The sequence below is a fragment of the Hemicordylus capensis genome, chromosome 2 (assembly GCF_027244095.1).
Source record: "Hemicordylus capensis ecotype Gifberg chromosome 2, rHemCap1.1.pri, whole genome shotgun sequence".
Classification (NCBI taxonomy): domain Eukaryota; kingdom Metazoa; phylum Chordata; class Lepidosauria; order Squamata; family Cordylidae; genus Hemicordylus; species Hemicordylus capensis.
In genome coordinates, this window is record NC_069658.1 from 193,920,402 (window position 1) to 193,939,367 (window position 18,966).

The following is an 18,966-nucleotide window of genomic DNA, read 5'->3' on the forward strand; positions in this document are numbered from 1 at the left end:
CCTAAATCTGCTCTACGCTCTACACTGCCTTCCGCCATCTCAAATGCCTACCAAAATATGGAGAGGTCAGACGTCTCCACCAGCAACTCCTCCACAGAGTCCAGCATCTTCGTGTGAAAGACAATGAGGTTCATCACTTTGGCAACGTCATGATTCTCCCGCAATTGCATGGGGGCCTTGGCGACACTGGTGTATGCCTGATGGGAGGGAAATGGCAACTGCTTGGGAGAAAGAACTCCTTCTGGCTGACACAACAATCTAAATACTTAGAATAAGACAAGGCACCTCTAAACTAGAGACGGTGGATAGACTTAGGGTCAATTCACATGCATCAGTTGATGATTCCCAAAAGAACATCAGTTGATGATTCCCAAAAGAACGTGTCAACTTAATACTGTTATCAGAGGTCACTGGATCTACATGATTCATCTGTGATGGGTCATTCACACACATTCAAGTTACTACCAGATGAGGCAGTCCATCTGGGGGAACATACAAGTGTGAATTGTCCCTTGGACTAACCATTAGGGGAATTTTCTTAACTCGATCTGCAGCATTCAGCAATGGAAGAGCTACCTAGGGAAGTTGTGGAGTGCTCTTCAAAGGCAAAGCAATGAGCAGGCATATGAAAGTGACACTGCAATATAGGAATCTGGTTGGCACCTAACATGGGCCACGTTTTGAACTCAGCAAAGGCTGAAGGGCCAGCAACACTGATGCACTCCCAGGCCAGCAGAGACATAAGCAAAGGGCCTTTACCCTCTTCCTCACCAGTGTGAACTACAAGAGAGGGTTTGCTATGTCCGAATTCTTCACATTCCTCATTCGTACACAAACACACACACACACACACCCCTACCTGCCGGCATGTCCCTATTTTCTCATTCACCCTGAATGGGAAAATAGGAACATGTTGGCAGGGTGTGTGTGTGTGTGTGTGTGTGTGTGTGTGTGTGTGTGTGTGTGTGTACGTACATACTTCCTTCTCCCACTCCATTCTCTGCCTTTTCAAAAGAGAAGCAGCAGTAGCCACAACAACTGTTGTTGCCAACAGGTAAGGAGACATGGCAGTGGAAGGATCAGGAGAGGGGTGGGGGACCATTCGTCCATGGAATGCCCCCGTGTGCCATGAGGAAAGGAGGCAGCAGCAGCAGCAGCTCACCATTTCACTCAGGCACTGGGGGGGCTTGTGCCAGGCCTGCCAGTGGAGGAGGCTGCAATGGATTACACAGCCAAGCAGACAGCTGGCAGAATCCAAGCAGGGTGTTAAGGGGCCTCACTTCACACAGGGCATCATATCTGCCAGTGTGTTTCGGTCGGGGGCGGGGGGAGAAAAGGGGGAGGGAGTGAAGCCTGGCAAGGGACTTTACCTGCAGTCTGAACCAATCCAGTCGCAGCCCAGAGAATTCAAATTTCTTCTTCTCATCCACTGCAGAGAAGAAAAGAATTCAGAGAGACCCAACAGTCAGAAGGAGCTGCTGGGCTCTCGCTCTCTCACAGGCTACACTTCACCGATGAGAAAAAGCAAGATGAGCTGAAGACAGACCTCTCTCCCCCAGAAGAACTGTCTCCCTTAGGAGGACAGCTTTCTCTAGAGATGTTGGTCGCCTTGCGATGTGCACCTAGCAGGTTCTGTTCCTGTTCCCATATTCTAGCCTGGCCTTACCATCAGGGCTAGTCAGCATGGCTCAGGCCAGGGCTGTGCCACTGGGGCCCTCCTGCAGACGTTGGACTATAACTCCCATAATCCCTGGCTATTGGCCACTGTGGCAAGGAGCAGCGCTAAGAGTTTTGAACGGCCCCCGTAGTTGCAAAACGGCTGGAGGAGGAGGGCCAAAGCTGCACAGTCCTGGCTCAGGCCACCAGCAGCCCACCAAGCCCATACATCATGCCCTTTGAAAAGGCGCCAGTCTCTGTGGTCCAGCCTCAGAAGCCAGAGAGGACCTGAGCAAAGCTTCCTGGGGTCACAGGGCGGTGTTCCTTGCCTGTTTCAAGTTGCTCACTCAAGAAAACAAACTAGGCGCAATTTGCATAATCTATTCCTAGTGCAGAATTTAACCTTGCTTGGGACACAATTTGGAACACAGGAACATAGGAAACTGCCATATACTGAGTCAGACCATTGGTCTATCTAGCTCAGTATTGTCTTCACAGACTGCAAGCGGCTTCCCCAAGGTTGCAGGCAGGAATCTCTCTCAGCCCTATCTTGGAGATGCTGCCAAGGAGGGAACTTGGAACCTTCTGCTCTTCCCAGAGCGGTTTCATCGCCTGAGGGGAATATCTTACAGTGCTCATAGATCAAGTCTCCCATTCATATGCAACCAGGGCAGACCCTGCTTAGCTATGGGAACAAGTCATGCTTGCTACCACAAGACCAGCTCTCCTCTCCTGAGTTTGAGTTTGCACTTGTACACAGAAGATTAAATAGGTCTCTTCATTGAAACATACATATACACACACACAGAGCAACCTCCAGCTGACAGAATAATTACCTTGCTTGTTGGTTAGGGACGAGAGCGAGCTCACAAAGGATGACATGATCACTGATTCGTCTTCAGGGCACACAGTCAGGCCCTGCAAGAGACAAAAGGGTTTAGAGACGTGGTGATGGCTTTATATATATATATATATATATATATATATATATATATATATATATATACACACACACACACAAATATACATATACATATATACATTTACACACACTATAATTTTTACCGGATTTTCATGGATTTGATAAAGAGTGTTGTTTGTTTTATGTGGTGTGTTGCCTCAGGTGCATTTGTTGTACACCGCCCAGACACATAGGTTTTGGGCGGTATATAAATATTTTAAATAGATAGATAGATAGATAGATAGATAGATAGATAGATAGATAGATAGATAGATAATATGTTTATTTTTATTTGGGTAGAGGGGCAACCCATGAAAGAAAGAAAAAGCTTGAGGGCGAGGAAAGGATCCCAATGGGCCCCTCTTGTCCCCTTCTCCAGTTCCTGGCCTCCGAAGTGTCTTCTGCCCTGTTGTGCCACAGCAGCATCCTTCCCTTTCCTTTCACTCTTAATTCCCTCTGTTGCTTCTAAAACTAACTCCTTCCACCAAACCTCACCCAGACTGCCATAGCAATATCTTTCCTGCGTTTCCTTTTTTACCCCCCCCCAGCTGCACACCCAGCCCCTTCCCAGCAACTTTGATCCTGCCCGGGGGGCTCTTAGGTGAGCACAGGGGTTGGCATTCCAATGGTTCTGACCCCAGCAGGCTTGATCTGAAGGATGCCTCCATCAGTATGAGTCCCAATGGCACAGTTAAGCAAGCCAATATGTTTCCAAACCCCACTGCTGCTTCTGCCCTCTAGCAAGATAAATGCAGCCAAGGCCAACTGTAACAAAATGAGGGCAAGAATTCACATGGGAGGGAAGTACAGAATTCCTGCCCCATCTTTTTCATTGGTCAATATATGCCATGTAGGGACGTGAAACAGGACATCATTGATTCCCTAGCTTGTCAGTCATCCCAGTGACTTTGGTATTATTGGCCAAAATAGTGCAAGGCAGGAGCAGGTTTTCTTTACTGAACTATAGGAAATAATACTGCCTGTACTTTTTCCCCCTTTATGTCTTCACAAGTAAAAGTGCTAAAGGATTTTTTGTTTTTGTTTTTGTTTAAACCTTAAGTTTAAAAGTGAAGGGGCCTGGAATATCTCTGGAGTGACCTTCCTTCTTCCCGTCACAGTCACAGGATGGGGGGAACCTGTCCCTGAGGCAGTAATTAAATAGCAAAAACTCTTCAAAATGATGTGCCTTTAGATGCTTACCTAAAAGAAGAAAACTAAGGCTGGCATAAGGAGCAAGGATGCACCAGTGAAGCAAGCCTAACAAAACTTCCTAAGTAACAGCAGCAGGGAAAAGGCCATTTTTGACCCCCTTCCCCAGGAAGCCCTCTGCATCACCCAAAAATATGTCCCCAAGGGCTGTACAACCCTCAGGGACATATTTTCAGGTGGCACAGAGGGGCTTCCTGGAGAAGGGGAGGATGGGTGTCATAAATTGCCCCTTCCCTGCTTCACCAGCGCAGCTAGTTGAAAAGTTCAGGTAGCTGAACACTGCACTGGTGCATCCTTGCTCTGTATGCCAGCCTTAACTAACCAAAGAACGATCAGCTTGATTTCTGAGCAAGAAGAGCTGCAGCTCCACCAAGAAGTCGGAGCAGAAGGGAGGCCAAAAATACCAAATACTCTCGAAGTCATAAGTGACTCAGTTAGGAATGACTGCCTGGATGGTGCATGGCCAAGAAAATCATCAAGTCATGACTGAGTGACCTCATTCAGGCCTCACAAAGAAGAAAAAGTTCTTTTCAAACCTGAAGGTCCCCCCGGCCTTGCTTCCCACACATCAAATTTATACTAGAGTATTAAATGGACAGCATATGAAACAGCTCAAGTGGAAACACATTGAATTTATTCATGTGGGTCCTATGTGAGAGTAGCAGGGGGATGAGGTCTGTGCAATTCCTAGCTGCCATCCCAGGGAGACGAAAAGCAAGGAGCGGCAAGTCGGGTGGCAGGATTCTCTGCACTAGGGGCAAATCTACCATTGAACCCCTGTGTACGAGCTGCTGGGGGCACCACTGGGGTAGTGCACCACTGCAGGCCTCGCCATTCACCACAGGACCCCACCTGCCCAGCCACTGCTGGCCTCCGCTAACCACTACTGCAGCCAGCTTACTTCCCTTTGCTGACCACGCTGCAGTATAATGACGTCACTGCCTGGCACCTGTTATCCCTGGGATGAGCTCTTGCCAGGCGGCGACATCATTATACTGCACTGTGGCCAGCAAAGGGAAGTAAGATGGTCATGGCAGTGAACAGAAACCAGCAGGAAGCAACCGGCTGGAGCGGCAGTCACACAGCTTTTACGCCGTGAACTGCCAGGGACCTTTCGTTTATGGCAGTATATAAATGCACTAAGAGACATAAATAAATAATTGAGACAAGGGCCGCCACCCACGTCGCTATGCCACTGGCCTACACAGCTGCCGGCGGCTTGCAGTGATGCGACAACCAACACCAATAGAAACATGTGTGTGGCTACAGCATAGCTGTGCTACCGCTGCAGTTTTCACCACCAGCAATGCGAGGAGGACGGAACACAGTCCTCCTGCCACCTCCAATGGGCTGCCATTCACTGGCAGCAGATGAACAGAGCAACCCGCGCTACTACAGGCCTTTGCTAGCCAGAGTCGTAGCCCCCAAGGATGGCCATGGGAACTGGGAAGGTGGAGACTCCTGTGCAGCTCTGCACACCCTCCCCTCAGGCACAGCTCTTCCTTGTAGCGTTCCATACCTGGATGATGTCACTGAGCACGAGGGCGTCGAAACGTGATAAGTACTGAGCGTGGTAGCGCTGGATGAGGGTTTGGTACCGTCGAAGAAGATTACGGAGCTTATCCATCAGAAAGAGCAGCTCAGCCAGGTGACTACGGAAGAAACCGAGGAAACTCAGGATGAAACAATGCTAAGAATTCCAAGCTCCATAGTAGAAAAGCTGACCTTTCCGGAAGTATTAGTTTCCATGTCTCTGCCTATGCTTACATAGGCAGGGACACAGGAACCATAGAGAGAAATTCTGGATTCAAGCAAAAACAGCTTAAGTTTGCCCAAGTGGACTCAAGGTAACTATATTCCTTGGCCCAGGGGTTCTCAGCCTTGGGCCCCCAGATGTTGGTGGACTACAACTCCCATCATTCCCAGGGGTAAGTATAATGGGAGAGTAGTCCAGCAATATCTAGGATCCCAAGGTTGGGAAGCCCTGCCTTGACCAATGGGCAGGCACCAAAAAAGGAAGAGTGGGGGCATGTGGGCTTGCAACTTGCTTTAAGTTCTCTTAAGGGTGGGAGTCAAAGAAAACAAATAGCACAGGGAGGGAAAGAAGGGCTTGCCCATTGGTGCTCAGTGCTGTCAATTAATTCAACAAGTGGATGGGCACAAGATGTACCTGGTGCCATATGCAGTGCACTGTGGGACAATGGGGGAAGAATGAAACCTCCAGGCCTACCAAAAATCAAATCTGAAGGAAGAGCTCTCATCTCTCCTGCTCGCCCATGCCTCCTTTGGACAATCGACCTGGAGAAATGTGGTTTCATTTTCATGCTCAGGATCTAATTGACCACCAGGATATGTAAGAGAAAGACCTTTTGCCTCAAGCCCTTTTGGCTAGTAGTGACCTTTAAAGGACCTTTACCTTCCACCATAATGCAAGACTTGGTTCGCTTGCCTGAATCACCTGAAGCTCTCTGCTCAGCAAAAATCTGCCTGCAGTGCACCTTGTTCAATCCCATTGTCTGCCTATCACAGTATGAATTGTGAGGGCTGATGCACGAGGATATTCCTGCATTAATGTGAGGGCTAGAGGATTTTCTAGCTCCCTCACAACCCCATGCTTTGTTAGAGTGACCAAATATATAGGAGGTCAAGCTTCTGCTACTTTTAATAGTTATGCAGAAGGATATGTTGGCAGACGCAGCTTGTCATGCAGGGGCAAGGAAAACTGGACCTACTTAAATCCCAAAAAAAGATACAGAGCGTTAATGTTATTGGAGATGACCACAAAAACAAAAGCATGAGCAGCTGCAGAAGAGAAGGTTCATTCCGCCACATTTCAATAACTTCTCTTTCTCAAGGGATAATGTCACTGGACTACCTGGGCGAGATATTTTTCTTTCCAAAACCAGCCCAGTGAAAATATTCCTTGAGAAAGAGAAATTATCAAAATGCTTAGGAATAAATCTCCTCTTCTGCAGCTGCACCTGTTTTCCCTCCTCCCCCCCCCCCGCAGCTCTCAAGAGTACAGAAGCTCTGCTCTCCTTTGCTCCCAGTCACCCTACAGTCTGTGGTCAAGAACAGAAAGGCCAATACATCTATGCTCAGCATGCTGGCCAGCAACCCCTCACCTCATCTCCAACCCCTGCCCCTGTCTTTGGAATCTGCCTGCCCCACATCATCAGTACCTGTCAGTGAATTCCTCTGGGTTCTTGCCCTTGCTGACATGCTCACTGTGCCGGCATAGCCAGGTTACCTCATCACGGCACAAAGACAACGCCATGAAGACATAAATAGCCTACCGGGGTGAAAGGAGAGAGGACTTCAGGACAAAATATTAGCTACCCGCCCCTTCAATCAGATGGCCCATTCACCTTCCCCAAAGGTTTCAAGGAAACAGTACTGCAGATAACTTTCTAAAATCTCCACTCTTCTGGAAGGCGTCCTTGAATTCAGCATTATATAACTAACACTATTTTTATTTTAACACTATTTTCTATTATGCACATTAATGGAATCTGTTAAAGGCACACTGTTTTGGTTCATGCTTTTCCATATTGTGAAATTATCTTCATGACTGCAGAGAAAAGGAATGACAGAACAGGTGAAATACTGCGGGCCAAAAATATGGAAAGGTGAGGGAAACAGAAGGCAAAAGAGCTGAGAAACACATATATATATCTCAAGATAAATCTGTACCCAAAATACCTCTAGTTTCCTACACGTTGTGTCCCTTTTGCTCCTCCCACCCCCTCCCATTTTACATAATTGGAACAGAGCAGTACTGTTTAAAGGCAAGGGTCTGCAGCTGTCACACATATGTGGATCCTTCAGTGAAAGACTGGCCAGATGCATTTTTAAGGTGTTTCTCTGCATCCAGGATACATAAACATGTGACCGGCTTGTTTTTAAAAACTGAGATTCCCAAGATGTTGAGACCCCATGCACTAATTTTAGAACCTCTGCTTCGCCGAGCCCCTATGGGTTGGCACATTGCCAAATGTAAATGAATACATACAGGTGACCAGGACCACATTCATATAAAGCTGGACATACATACAGGCCAGGGTAAGCAGACACATCCTCACACTTCTCTTAATATTCCCATGCACACTTGCATAAATGTAGACAAATGCACACACATTACATGTGTATCCTACCATTCCTTCAAAGAGCCACCTCCCCGTTTGATCCTCACAACAACCCTGTGAGCGAGGTAAGAGAGGCTTAAAGACAGTGACTAGACCAAGGCCATTCCAGTGAGCTTCAGGGCTGCATGGGGATTTGAACCTGTGTTTCTTCCGATCTAGGCCAACACACTCTAACTGAGGGCTCTAACATATGGGCTCTGTGGCCCATCCATCTACACTCACACACACAAACACATCTGCCCACTTCTACAACTCATACTCATCACACATGCAAGTCAGTACTGTTGCGCATTTCTGGCTCTTCTCTCTTGCCCACCATCACATCTCCCTCCTATACTTGCCTTTGGCCCCAGCAGACCCGGTTCATTGGCCAAGATGGCCTCCATCTCCCGCACAGCATTCCTCAGGAAATTACGCCGGCCCCGATGCACCTGCCCACTGTCAAGACACCAACCAGGAGGTTCAACACATAAGCTTTTGACAAAGTTCCTCATCAAAGACTCCTGAGGAAACATAGCAGTCATGGGATAAGGGGACAAGTACATGTGTGGATTGCTAACTGGTTGAAAGACAGGAAATAGAGGGTAGGTATAAATGGAGAGTTTTCACAATGGAGGGAAGTAAGAAGTGGGGTCCCCCAGGGATCTGTACTGGGAACGGTGCTTTTTAATTTATTCATAAATGATCTAGAAGCCGGGGTAAGTAGTGAGGTGGCCAAATTTGCAGATGATACAAAACTCTTCCGGGTAGTGAAATCCAAAACGGATTGTGAGCAGCTCCAAAAGGATCTCTCCAAACTGGGGGAGTGGGCGACAAAATCACAAATGTGGTTCAATGTTGGCAAGTGTAAAGTGATGCACATTGGGACGAAAACCCCAACTTCAAGTATATGCTGATGGGATCCGAGCTGTCGGCGACGGACCAGGAGAGGGATCTTGGGGTTGTGGTGGACAGCTCGTTGAAAGTGTCGACTCAATGTGCGGCAGCTGTTAAAAAGGCCAATTCCATGCTAGGGATCATTAGAAAGGGGATTGAAAATAAAACGGCTAACATTATAATGCCCTTATACAAAACTATGGTGCGACCACACTTGGAGTACTGCGTACAATTCTGATCACCACATCTTAAAAAGGACATGTTGAACTGAAGAAGGTACAGAAGAGGGCACCCAAGATGATCAGGGGCCTAGAGCACCTTTCTTATGAGGCAAGACTACAACACCTGGGGCTTTTTAGTTTAGAAAAAAGACGACTGCGGGGATACAATGTAGAGGTCTATAAAATCATGCATGGTGTGGAGAAAGTGGAGAGAGAGATTCTTTTCCCTCTCACACAACACTAGAACCAGGGGTCACTCCATGAAATTGATTGCCAGGAGGTCTAGGACCAACAAACGGAAGTACTTTTTCACACAACACGTGATCCACTTGTGGAACTCTCTGCCACAGGAGGTGGTGACAGCCAACAACCTGGATGGCTTTAAGAGGGGTTTGGATGACTTCATGGAGGAGAGGTCTATCAATGGCTACTAGTCGGAGGGCTGTGGGCCACCTCCAGCCTCAAGGGCAGGATGCCTCTGAGTACCAGTTGCAGGGGAGTAATGGCAGGAGAGAGGGCACACCCTCAACTCCTGTCTGTGGCTTCCAGCGGCATCTGGTGGGCCACTATGCGAAACAGGATGCTGGACTAGATGGGCCTTGGACCTGATCCAGCAGGGCTGTTCTTATGTTCTTATGAAGACGCCAGCCATCCTACTGTGCCCTTTTTTTCCTGCCATGCCATAAAAGTACACCAGACAGAGAAGCACCTGCCTAGGCCTCCCTGACAAGCTACTGAGGGCCTGTGTGTTGTTGCACCTCCTGTACCTCCTGAGGTCTGCTTTGCCTGTTTTGTAGATGAGGAGTTATTTAAGATGCATCTGTGTACAAAGGAACATCAGAAGATGCTGCAAACAGAAATGGACATGCAAAGCAGAGCTCAGGAGGTACTGAGTAATAAAGCAGGGCTGTCGCCTCTTCCACGGGAAATCTCCTTTTAAATCTCCTGTTGAAACTGAAGAAAAGGCAGTCACAGCACCTCCTGCCCATTCTCTTTGCAGTCCTGCTGTCCGCCCTCTCCTTCAGATGCTAAGGTGAATAGGTCTCCAGATGTGCCGCACAGCAGGTGAAGGAGAAGGATGGATAACAGGAGCACAGAAGGAACGGGCAGGAGGAGGTGCGGTCAGCATTCCTTGTAACAGGGACTCCCAGATGTAGTTGATAACACCCAGCCAAAGGCCATTGTAGCCGGGGATGATGGGAGGAGTAGTCAACAACATCTGGGAATCCCTGTTACAGGGAACCCTGTGGCTGCCTTCTCTCTCTCTTCAACTAAAGATGCAAAGAGTCCAAGGTGGTACCTTTAGTAACAAGAGTTACATGGGTCAAGAAATGGGGACGAGGAGGACATAGGTCCCATGGAGCTGGAGAGCACATACATCAGAGAAGCTGTTGAGGCAGGTGAGGCAGAGTATTAAGCATAGCAGGTCTGTTTACCTGGCTGGCAGGTAAATCACAGGTAACCTGGGGCAGATAAAGCAGGGCAATAGAAGTGCGGGGCAGACAGGGCCATGCACAGGGAAGGGGAGGGGCATTCATACCTATGTGTCAGAGCATACTCTTTACATTCTTTGATATCAGCTACACGTTTTCCATAGCTGCAGAGAGAAAGCGAGAGAGACTCAGACTCAGACCCAGCCACAGTCCACCCTCTCCATACAGGTGTGCTCCTTTCATGAGGCAAGGTAAGGCGGACACCTCAAGCAGCTGATTTGGGGGGGGTGGCAAGATGTCCACTGCCCTGGCTATAAGAGCTGCTCTTTGGGGCCAATCTGACCCTTGTGAGTTGTGCAAGGAGCACCTCTCTTCACACATCTTGCAAGAAGCCCAAGGAGAGGCTGCTGGCAACTCTCCTCCTCCTGGCCCTGGCACCACTTGGAAAGCTTGTAAGGATCAGCGTTAAGAGAGGGCTGGGCCTCACTAGGATTGTGGGGCAAGGCAGCATGAGGTGTCTTGCTTCAGATGCCACAGTGCCCCAAGCTGCCCCTGCCTCTAGAACATTACAGCAGGACCCCCGTATTCGCAGACTCACCATCCACGGTTTCCGCAGTCGGGTGACTGACACCCGACCTTGGCATACACGAAGGAAATCCAGTAAAAAAGGGGTTAACTCCATGTATTTGCATTTGGATGGGTGACTACATGCGAGTGTTGTAAGACATTCCCCTTAGGGGATGGGGCCATAGCTCAGGAAGAGCATCTGCTTGCATGCAGAAGGTCCCAGGTTCACTCCTTAGCATCTCCAGGTAGCACTGGGAGAGACCTTTGCCTTGATATACCCCCTAGGCCAACAAGCCAAACTCAGTATCTCTGAGTGAACCAAAGTGCAGCCATCTTTGAGCCTTTCCCCTGGCTTCTAGTCGCTTCTAGAAGCTCTTGCTGGGGCCCCTCACCAGATGTCTCCCTCATAGTAATTTCCTGACCTTTAGAATGCAGAAACATTTCTCAGTTGCCTGTCTTCACACCCCCTCCAGGCATTGGCCTTGGAGATAACAAAGGCTCTGACACCATAAAATTGTAATAAAAATTGCTGCAAGAAGACTGCAGAAAGGAAACAGTAATCTGAGAAGTTAACCAATACTTAAAACCGCCTTATGTCAATGCTGTTGTCAGTTGCTTGTTGTTTGATGCTGATGGAGATTGATCTACTACGTATATAATTGTTAAACTGTCTTCTTTCAATATATTGCTATGTCATAGATATGTAGAACAAAGAACTTTAGAATGTATAAATAGTTTCTTACAACTCCATTTGGGATTGCCCCGAGCTTGCCTACTTGCTGCAGAAGTAAACTCTTTACACTTTTCCCTGTGTGTGCATCAATTTGGCGCCGATACCACCCAGACAAAGAACCGGATTTTTGGTATATCAATTTGCGTTGGTGGCATAGTGGTTAGCATAGCTGCCTTCCAAGCAGTTGACCCGGGTTCGATTCCCGGCCAGCACACCAAAATTGATATACCGAAAATCGATGCACCAAATTGATACACAATTGATACTTTTTTGTTGGTTCACTCAGAGATACTGAGTTTGGCTTGTTGGCCTAGAAGGTATATCAGTCTGAAACTCTGGAGAGCTGCTGCTAGTCAATGCAGACGACATTGAGGTAGACCGACCAATGGTCTGACTCAGTATAAGGGAGCTTCCTATGTACAGGTGAAACTCAGAAAATTAGAATATCGTGCAAAAGTCCATTAATTTCAGTAATGCAAATTAAAAGGTGAAACTGATATATGAGACAGATGCATTACATGCAAAGCGAGATAAGTCAAGCCTTAATTTGTTATAATTGTGATGATCATGGCGTACAGCTCATGAAAACCCCAAATCCACAATCCCAGAAAATTAGAATATTACATGGAACCAAGAAGACAAGGATTGTAGAATAGAACAATATTGGACCTCTGAAAAGTATAAGCATGCATATGTATTCAGTACTTGGTTTGGGACCCTTTTGCAGCAATTACTGCCTCAATGCGGCGTGGCATGGATGCTATCAGCCTGTGGCACTGATGAGGTATTATGGAAGACCAGGATGCTTCATTAGCGGCCTTCAGCTCTTCTGCATTGTTTGGTCTCATGTCTCTCATCCTTCTCTTGGCAATGCCCCATAGATTCTCTATGGGGTCAGGTCAGGCGAGTTTGCTGGCCAATCAAGCACAGTACACTGTATACTTTTCAGAGGTCCGATATTGTTCTATTCTTCAATCCTTGTCTTCTTGGTTCCATGTAATATTCTAATTTTCTGGGATTGTGGATTTGGGGTTTTCATGAGCTGTACGCCATGATCATCACAATTATAACAAATTAAGGCTTGACTTATCTCGCTTTGCATGTAATGCATCTGTCTCATATATCAGTTTCACCTTTTAATTTGCATTACTGAAATTAATGGACTTTTGCACGATATTCTAATTTTCCGAGTTTCACCTGTACATGCAAAGGAGCTCCTGTACTTTAGCATTTGTATGAAAGAGGGGATTTCAGCAGATTCAGTTTTTTCTCACTGCCAAAACTGGCCTCCTCTTCACAGCTGTTACATGGGCAGAAACAATTCACCTCTGTTCACTAGGAGTTCTCTTTCTCCAGTGGATGAGGGGAGATATTTGAACCCATGTAGCGCAGTTACCCTATGGGGCCAGAGCTCTCCCCTACATGCTACTTACCCTTTGAGGCTGCTGAAGGCCTCCTCAGTCACCTTGTGAATAGAAAGCACTTCTTCGCGTACAAGAGTGATGTACAGTGAGCCACGGAGAGCTCCCCGCCACAGGTCCAGGCAACTCTGTACAGAGCCCAGGCAGCTGTGGCACAGGAGGAACCCAACTGCAGCAGAAGAAAGATGGTCAGTGATAGGAGGAGGAAAGTGTGGGAGAAGTTTCTGGTCTTCAAGGAAGGACAGGAGTTGGCTCAGTCATCTGAATTAGATATACCCAGCATGAAAAAGGCCAAATGTTTGAGGAAAAGCTCTGTCTCACAAGAGCTTCCAGGCCAAAGCAAGAAGAGTCATCGGCTCTTCACCTGGAGAAGGCACCTGTCCTTATGGGCCAGTTCTCACAGTCAGAGTGATGTCGGGTAAAGGAGAGCTGGAGATCCCAGTGGAGTGTGTCCTGAGAATCCAGGGGAAATCTGCAATCTTAGGTTGCACATCAATCCAAGATTTAACAGAGATGGTTAATCTGGGATTTTGAACTCTGGCTGTCGATATCAGTTAAATATCGGGGTGGCAGCATGGAGATCATCAATTTCCCCCAGGTTCCCACAACACTATTGAAGGTAGTATGTGTGCCACCAGGATCTCCAGTTTCCCTTTCTATGACATTGCTCAGGTCATGAAAACTGGCCCTACAAAACTTCAGCAGCCCTACACCTCCACTTCTCTGCTCCACTTGGCCCAGCCTCCTCTCCAGCTAGCCATGGGGCAAAGCTTAGTTCTTTTTTAAAAGCTAAGCATCTTCATGCATATGGTAAAGTGAGCCTTGACCCTCAAAAACATATGCTACAACAAACCTGCTAGTCTTTAAGGTGCCACCAGATTCCTTGTTTTCACTGTATCAGACTAGTGCTGATGATGCAGTCTGCGGACAGTCAGATAATGCAGACTACAGTTCTGGGCAAACAACATTCAAGTTTCTAGCCCTTATGACTGACAGGCTAGAAAGCGGATGGGCAATGCCTGTTGAAATCTCAGAAACCCTTGTGCATTGTAGAGTATGAAATCCTTAACTCTGGAGAGCAGCTAGCCCCGCCCTGCATGAAGCAGCAGAATAAATTTTGCAAAATAAGCATATATGTCACAAAATGCCTTGGTGTAGAATTGAACCACCTTGGTGCAAAAAAAGGGGGGGTTGTTGTTATTTTTTACACACTCAATTCATAGTTCTGCCTGTGCCCTCAAACCTTCTCATTCGCTTTAGGCTGTGGGAAAGGGGACAAATCTGGAGACAGACTAGCTAGATAGGAGTGCTACATTCCTGCTGACTGAGCCAGACTTCCAGGCTAATGATCCAGCCACCGTCCTCTCTAGCCTGACAGCATCAAACTGGCATGGCAAAAGATAAGGCGACTTACTCAAAATCCATCGCTCAAGAATCTCCAGGGAAAGGTATTCACAGGCCATCTGGGGAGGAAACCGCAGAACATGGTTTTCTACCTAAGGAGATCCAAGCTCATCCTCTCCCTTCCCAGGAGCTCAATGCTTCTGCCCACCTGCCACCCCAGCCCCCAGCTTTTTGTGCAACCACCTTTCCTGAGCAAAGTTGCAAGGAGCAACGGCTTTGCTCCGTGTGTGTATCATTTGGTGGAGCAAGCAGATCATAGTCTGCCATTGTTCATACTCTAGTCCAGGGGTTGCCAACCTGTGGTTTTCCAGATGTTGCTGAACTACAGCGCCCATCATCCCCAGCTACAATTTATTATGGCTGGGCAGGATGGTAGTTCAGCAACATCTGGAGTGTCACAGGTTGGGAACCCGTGTGCTAGTCCAACTGCCCAGAGAATTAGAACTTGACTATGTGAGCAGAACACTCACTTCCCAGTCGAGATCTGTTCCCTTTGCTCAGGCCAGTGAGCCTGCATTACAGGGAACACTGAACTCTCTCTCTCTCTCTCTCTCTCTCGGCATGGGCCCCAAAGTAACTGTTGCTCGGCCTGCAGCTTTGGGATCCTCCAGTATGCCCAAGTTTTGGCAGGGAAGGTTTCCCTGCACACACTCACCGTATCTGAATTGGCAGGCACCAGCATCCCCGCAGGGTTGCTGATCAGACTGAAGAGCTGGTCGCTTCGCCACTGGTCCGCGGAGTGGTTTCGGCGGGCAAAGAGGAAGTGCAGCGAAAGGAGTGCGTTGCTCACAGCCTGGCAAGAGAGCTCTGTTAGCCATGGGAAGCGGCAACAAGCAGTGGAACTACGTGTCACCTCAGCAAACATAAGATATTCAGCATAAGTTGTAACATAAGAAGGACCCTACTGGATCAGACCAAAAGGTCCATCTAGTCCAGCTACTATGAAAGCAGCCAATCTGAATCGCCTAGGAATACCACAGCCAGGACATGAAGGCAAATCGCGTTCTCCCAGATTACTTCCCAAGAGCTGATATTCAGAGGCTCATGGTCTCTGAACCTGGGGGTAGCATACAGCCAGCAAGACTATGAGCCATTGATATGCCTGTCCTCCAGGAATTCGTCCAAGTCCCTCTAGAGCCATTTAAGCTAGTAACCATCACAACATCCTGTGGCACAGAATTCCATCATTAAAGTTTTGCATGCGGTAAAGAAGTACTTCCTTTTGCCCATCCTTGCCAATCAGTTTCTTTGGATGACCTGTGGTGGTTTTAGCATTGTGAGAACAAGGAAGCAACTTGCGAACCAAGGATGATGGAAGGGAGTATGGGTTATTTCGGGTCATGCGATATTCTGTATGGAAGTACTGTATTGTTGGCATTCCAGTGCCATATCTTGTGTCGCAACTATGATGGTGTGTTTTATTTTTATTTCTGGTCCACTGGATGCAGTAAATCTACTGAATTGCACTGGTGTTGTGGGAGAAGGAGAAAAATGTCTCTCTATCCATTTTCTCCAGGCCATGCATAATTTGATGTCTCATCCACCTCTCCTTATGTCGTCTTTCTTCCTGAACTAAAAAAGCCCCAGACATAGTAGTTTTTCCTCATGAAGATGCTCCAGCCTCCTGGGACTTTTACACACAGCAGGCTTTACTGCGAGTTTACTGGGAGGCTTTACTGCAAACTCGGTTGTCCCCAAAAACCGGACACAAATAGTGGATTTTTTTTACCCTGGATATAAATAGGACGACACTCTAAAGCACAATGAAAAACCCGATTTGTGTGTGAAGTGCTTGCAGGGCCTTCAGGGTAAATCTGGTCGATATGTGAACGCACACCCCCATTCCGGAGGAGATGCAAGCTAAAAGCCCTGTGTGAAAAAGCAACTTGTTACTTCCTGTTTTGGAACCTGCCAGAGGAAAAATGATGAAAATCAGCCCGGGGTGGGAACATTGCACGGGAATATGAGCAGTAGAATATAGGCACCCCCTGGTTGCCCACCAGCTCTCCTCTGCAAGTAATTCCCCACCTCTTGCATTTGCCACAGGAAGTTGGGAATCCCATGTAATCCCTCATACTGTGCACTTCCACCCAGGAAAATAGAAAATTACAGTTCAAGAATTAGGCAAGATACTGCATAACTTTTCACTGGCTTGACCTGGTTGGAAGCACTTCCCTCTAATAATGTACTGAGGTGGCACCTGCTAAGCCATGTCTGCAGCACAGGCTTAGGCATTCACCCTGCTCTTACTACATATGGGATCCCTCAGTGTACGAGGTCACTCAAAGCAAGAGGATGGAAACTTTGCTCCCTCCAATCTCAACTCTACTCTGGAGGCAACAGGCAATAGTTCCTAGTTTGAGAAGGTTAGAAGTATCTACTTTGCTGGCTTCTGGTACCAAACTGAGGCCCACGTAGTGCCATGGTTTGAGTGCTGGACAAACAGAATGGGGGCATCACCACCACTCAGCTCCAAAGCTTATGGAGATAACCTATTTCACGGAGTTGTTGTGAGGGTAAAAGAGGGAAACAATGTAGTCTGAGCTTCTTGGAGAAAAGATGGGACGGAAAATGTAATCAGCTAATTTAAAAATGGGAAGTTGTCCTCTGAACAAGTCCTTTGTCTCCAGTGCCATCTCCCAATGAAGTGCCACAAGTTGGCCCCACACAAACAGTAAATACAGCACATAAGTAACCCTTGCAAGCAAGAGCTGTGATCCCAAAAGATGCTCTGGCCTGAAAGACAAGATCATTTAGCTAAGGCACAGGGGCCATTCACACAACTGGGCAGGATGGTGTGGAAGGCTGGTTCAACTCACCTTCCCCACTAGATAAATGCTTGAATTTTGCTGGGAGTGTGATGCTCCCATTGTGGTGCAGCATGGTGCAGTATAGAGCTCTGGTGGCTGGGACGACATGTCCCGGCCTCCAGATAGCCCACAGTACACTGCGCAACATGCACAGTGCTTTGTGGATTCCCCCAGGAGACAGGCACTCTAGGCACTCATCTCGGTGTCCACTGGGGCTGAACGTAGCCCCAGTGAACATACAATCCTGGAGCCTGGGTTAAGGGCTCACTCGGGCCTTTAACCCCAGCTAAGAGCCAGGTTGAAAAGCTGGGCTAGGCGATGCTGCCCTGTCAGGATCAGGCCCAATCCTGGCGGTCCTCACACGCAGCCTAAGCCAGGTTGGGCTTCCCCAGCCTGGGTCAGGGAGCGTGTGAGAACAGCCTCATAGTGTGGGCAACCAGAGGCACAAGTTCAATGCACTACACAAGATGTTTGTGCAACCAGATGGATAGAAAGCTGCATTACTCCAGGTACAACCTGACACATCACGAGACCATGTGATAAATCACAGCAACACAAGTGCCAGATCTACAACCCAACAGCCCTACAAGGTCAGCTCCTGTACCTAGCTTGCTTGAGCAGGTCTCAGCAGCAACTCACCTTGGTGTGGGGTCCAAACTCCTCCATGAGCTTGCGCAAGGGATTCTCATACTCCAGGATCATATGAGCCAACCGAGGGAAGCTGGAATCACTGTAGCCAGATGGGCAATGAGTCAAGAGTCATTTGTCACACAGGAGCCCTCCTTCCTCCCTGACAGCACCCACCCATTTCATGGAAAGACATGGTCAGAAGCCTCTAAAGATAATGCTGAAAACTCTGAACTCTGGACCTTTCAAAACTCTACTGGACCTTTTCAGATAACAACAAAAATACGGATAATTTTGCTTAGCATTAAAATGATACTAGCCCATTGCCTGAGAAACCACCTTTCTTTGCAAGATCCCCGCTGTCATTAAGATCATCAGGAAATCTCCAGATGCCATCTATTCATCTGGTGGCAACTTGGGACTGGGCCTTCTCAATAGTGGCCCCTAGGTAGTAGAATACCCTCCTAGGAATATGAGGTTGATCATCCTGGGAGGCTTTCAAGAGATCTACTTTTCCAACAGAGCTTTTAATAATAATTAAGTGGTTTTTAAGGATTTTAAATTAGTGTTATGTTAATATTTTCCATGGCTTATTTGGGATTGTGAACTGCCCTTTGCCATTTTTGGATGGGTGGCATATAAATGAAATGAAACAAACAACAGTCCTGTGGTGTTTTGGGTTAATCTTCCTTGATCCAGGGCAGCTTTTGAGTGGGACTTTAGTTACTTGTATTCCAGTCCTGGAGCAGAGGCAGGGCTAACAAACAGCCAGCAGCAAGAGCACAGAAAAGCAGTCTGCACTTGCCTCTTTGTACATAATACTTATTTCCTTCAACTATTAATATTCCTGATTCGATTCCACTGCCTTGCCCTTGCATACCACAACTCTTTCCCTTGGATTCT

The 18,966-nt window shown here is 47.6% G+C and overlaps 1 protein-coding gene and 1 non-coding gene across 13 annotated transcripts in view; one reads left to right on the forward strand and one right to left on the reverse strand.

Annotated features, from left to right (window-relative positions):
* The window catches only part of NCKAP1L (NCK associated protein 1 like), a 102,392-nt gene that overhangs the window by 52,535 nt on the left and 30,891 nt on the right, over positions 1-18,966 (reverse strand). For all 12 annotated transcript variants that reach the window (XM_053291310.1, XM_053291313.1, XM_053291305.1 and 9 more), the window contains 11 exons: positions 18,076-18,166; positions 15,282-15,419; positions 14,637-14,685; positions 13,235-13,391; positions 10,609-10,665; positions 8,313-8,409; positions 7,009-7,118; positions 5,346-5,478; positions 2,493-2,574; positions 1,371-1,429; positions 52-197 (listed from right to left, as the gene is read on the reverse strand). In XM_053291310.1, coding sequence (XP_053147285.1) covers positions 52-197; positions 1,371-1,429; positions 2,493-2,574; positions 5,346-5,478; positions 7,009-7,118; positions 8,313-8,409; positions 10,609-10,665; positions 13,235-13,391; positions 14,637-14,685; positions 15,282-15,419; positions 18,076-18,166 — 1,119 coding nt within the window. The remainder of the gene's footprint in view (positions 1-51; positions 198-1,370; positions 1,430-2,492; positions 2,575-5,345; positions 5,479-7,008; positions 7,119-8,312; positions 8,410-10,608; positions 10,666-13,234; positions 13,392-14,636; positions 14,686-15,281; positions 15,420-18,075; positions 18,167-18,966) is intronic.
* Positions 11,944-12,015, forward strand: TRNAG-UCC (transfer RNA glycine (anticodon UCC)). Its single transcript has one exon. It is a non-coding gene; the product is annotated as a tRNA-Gly (tRNA).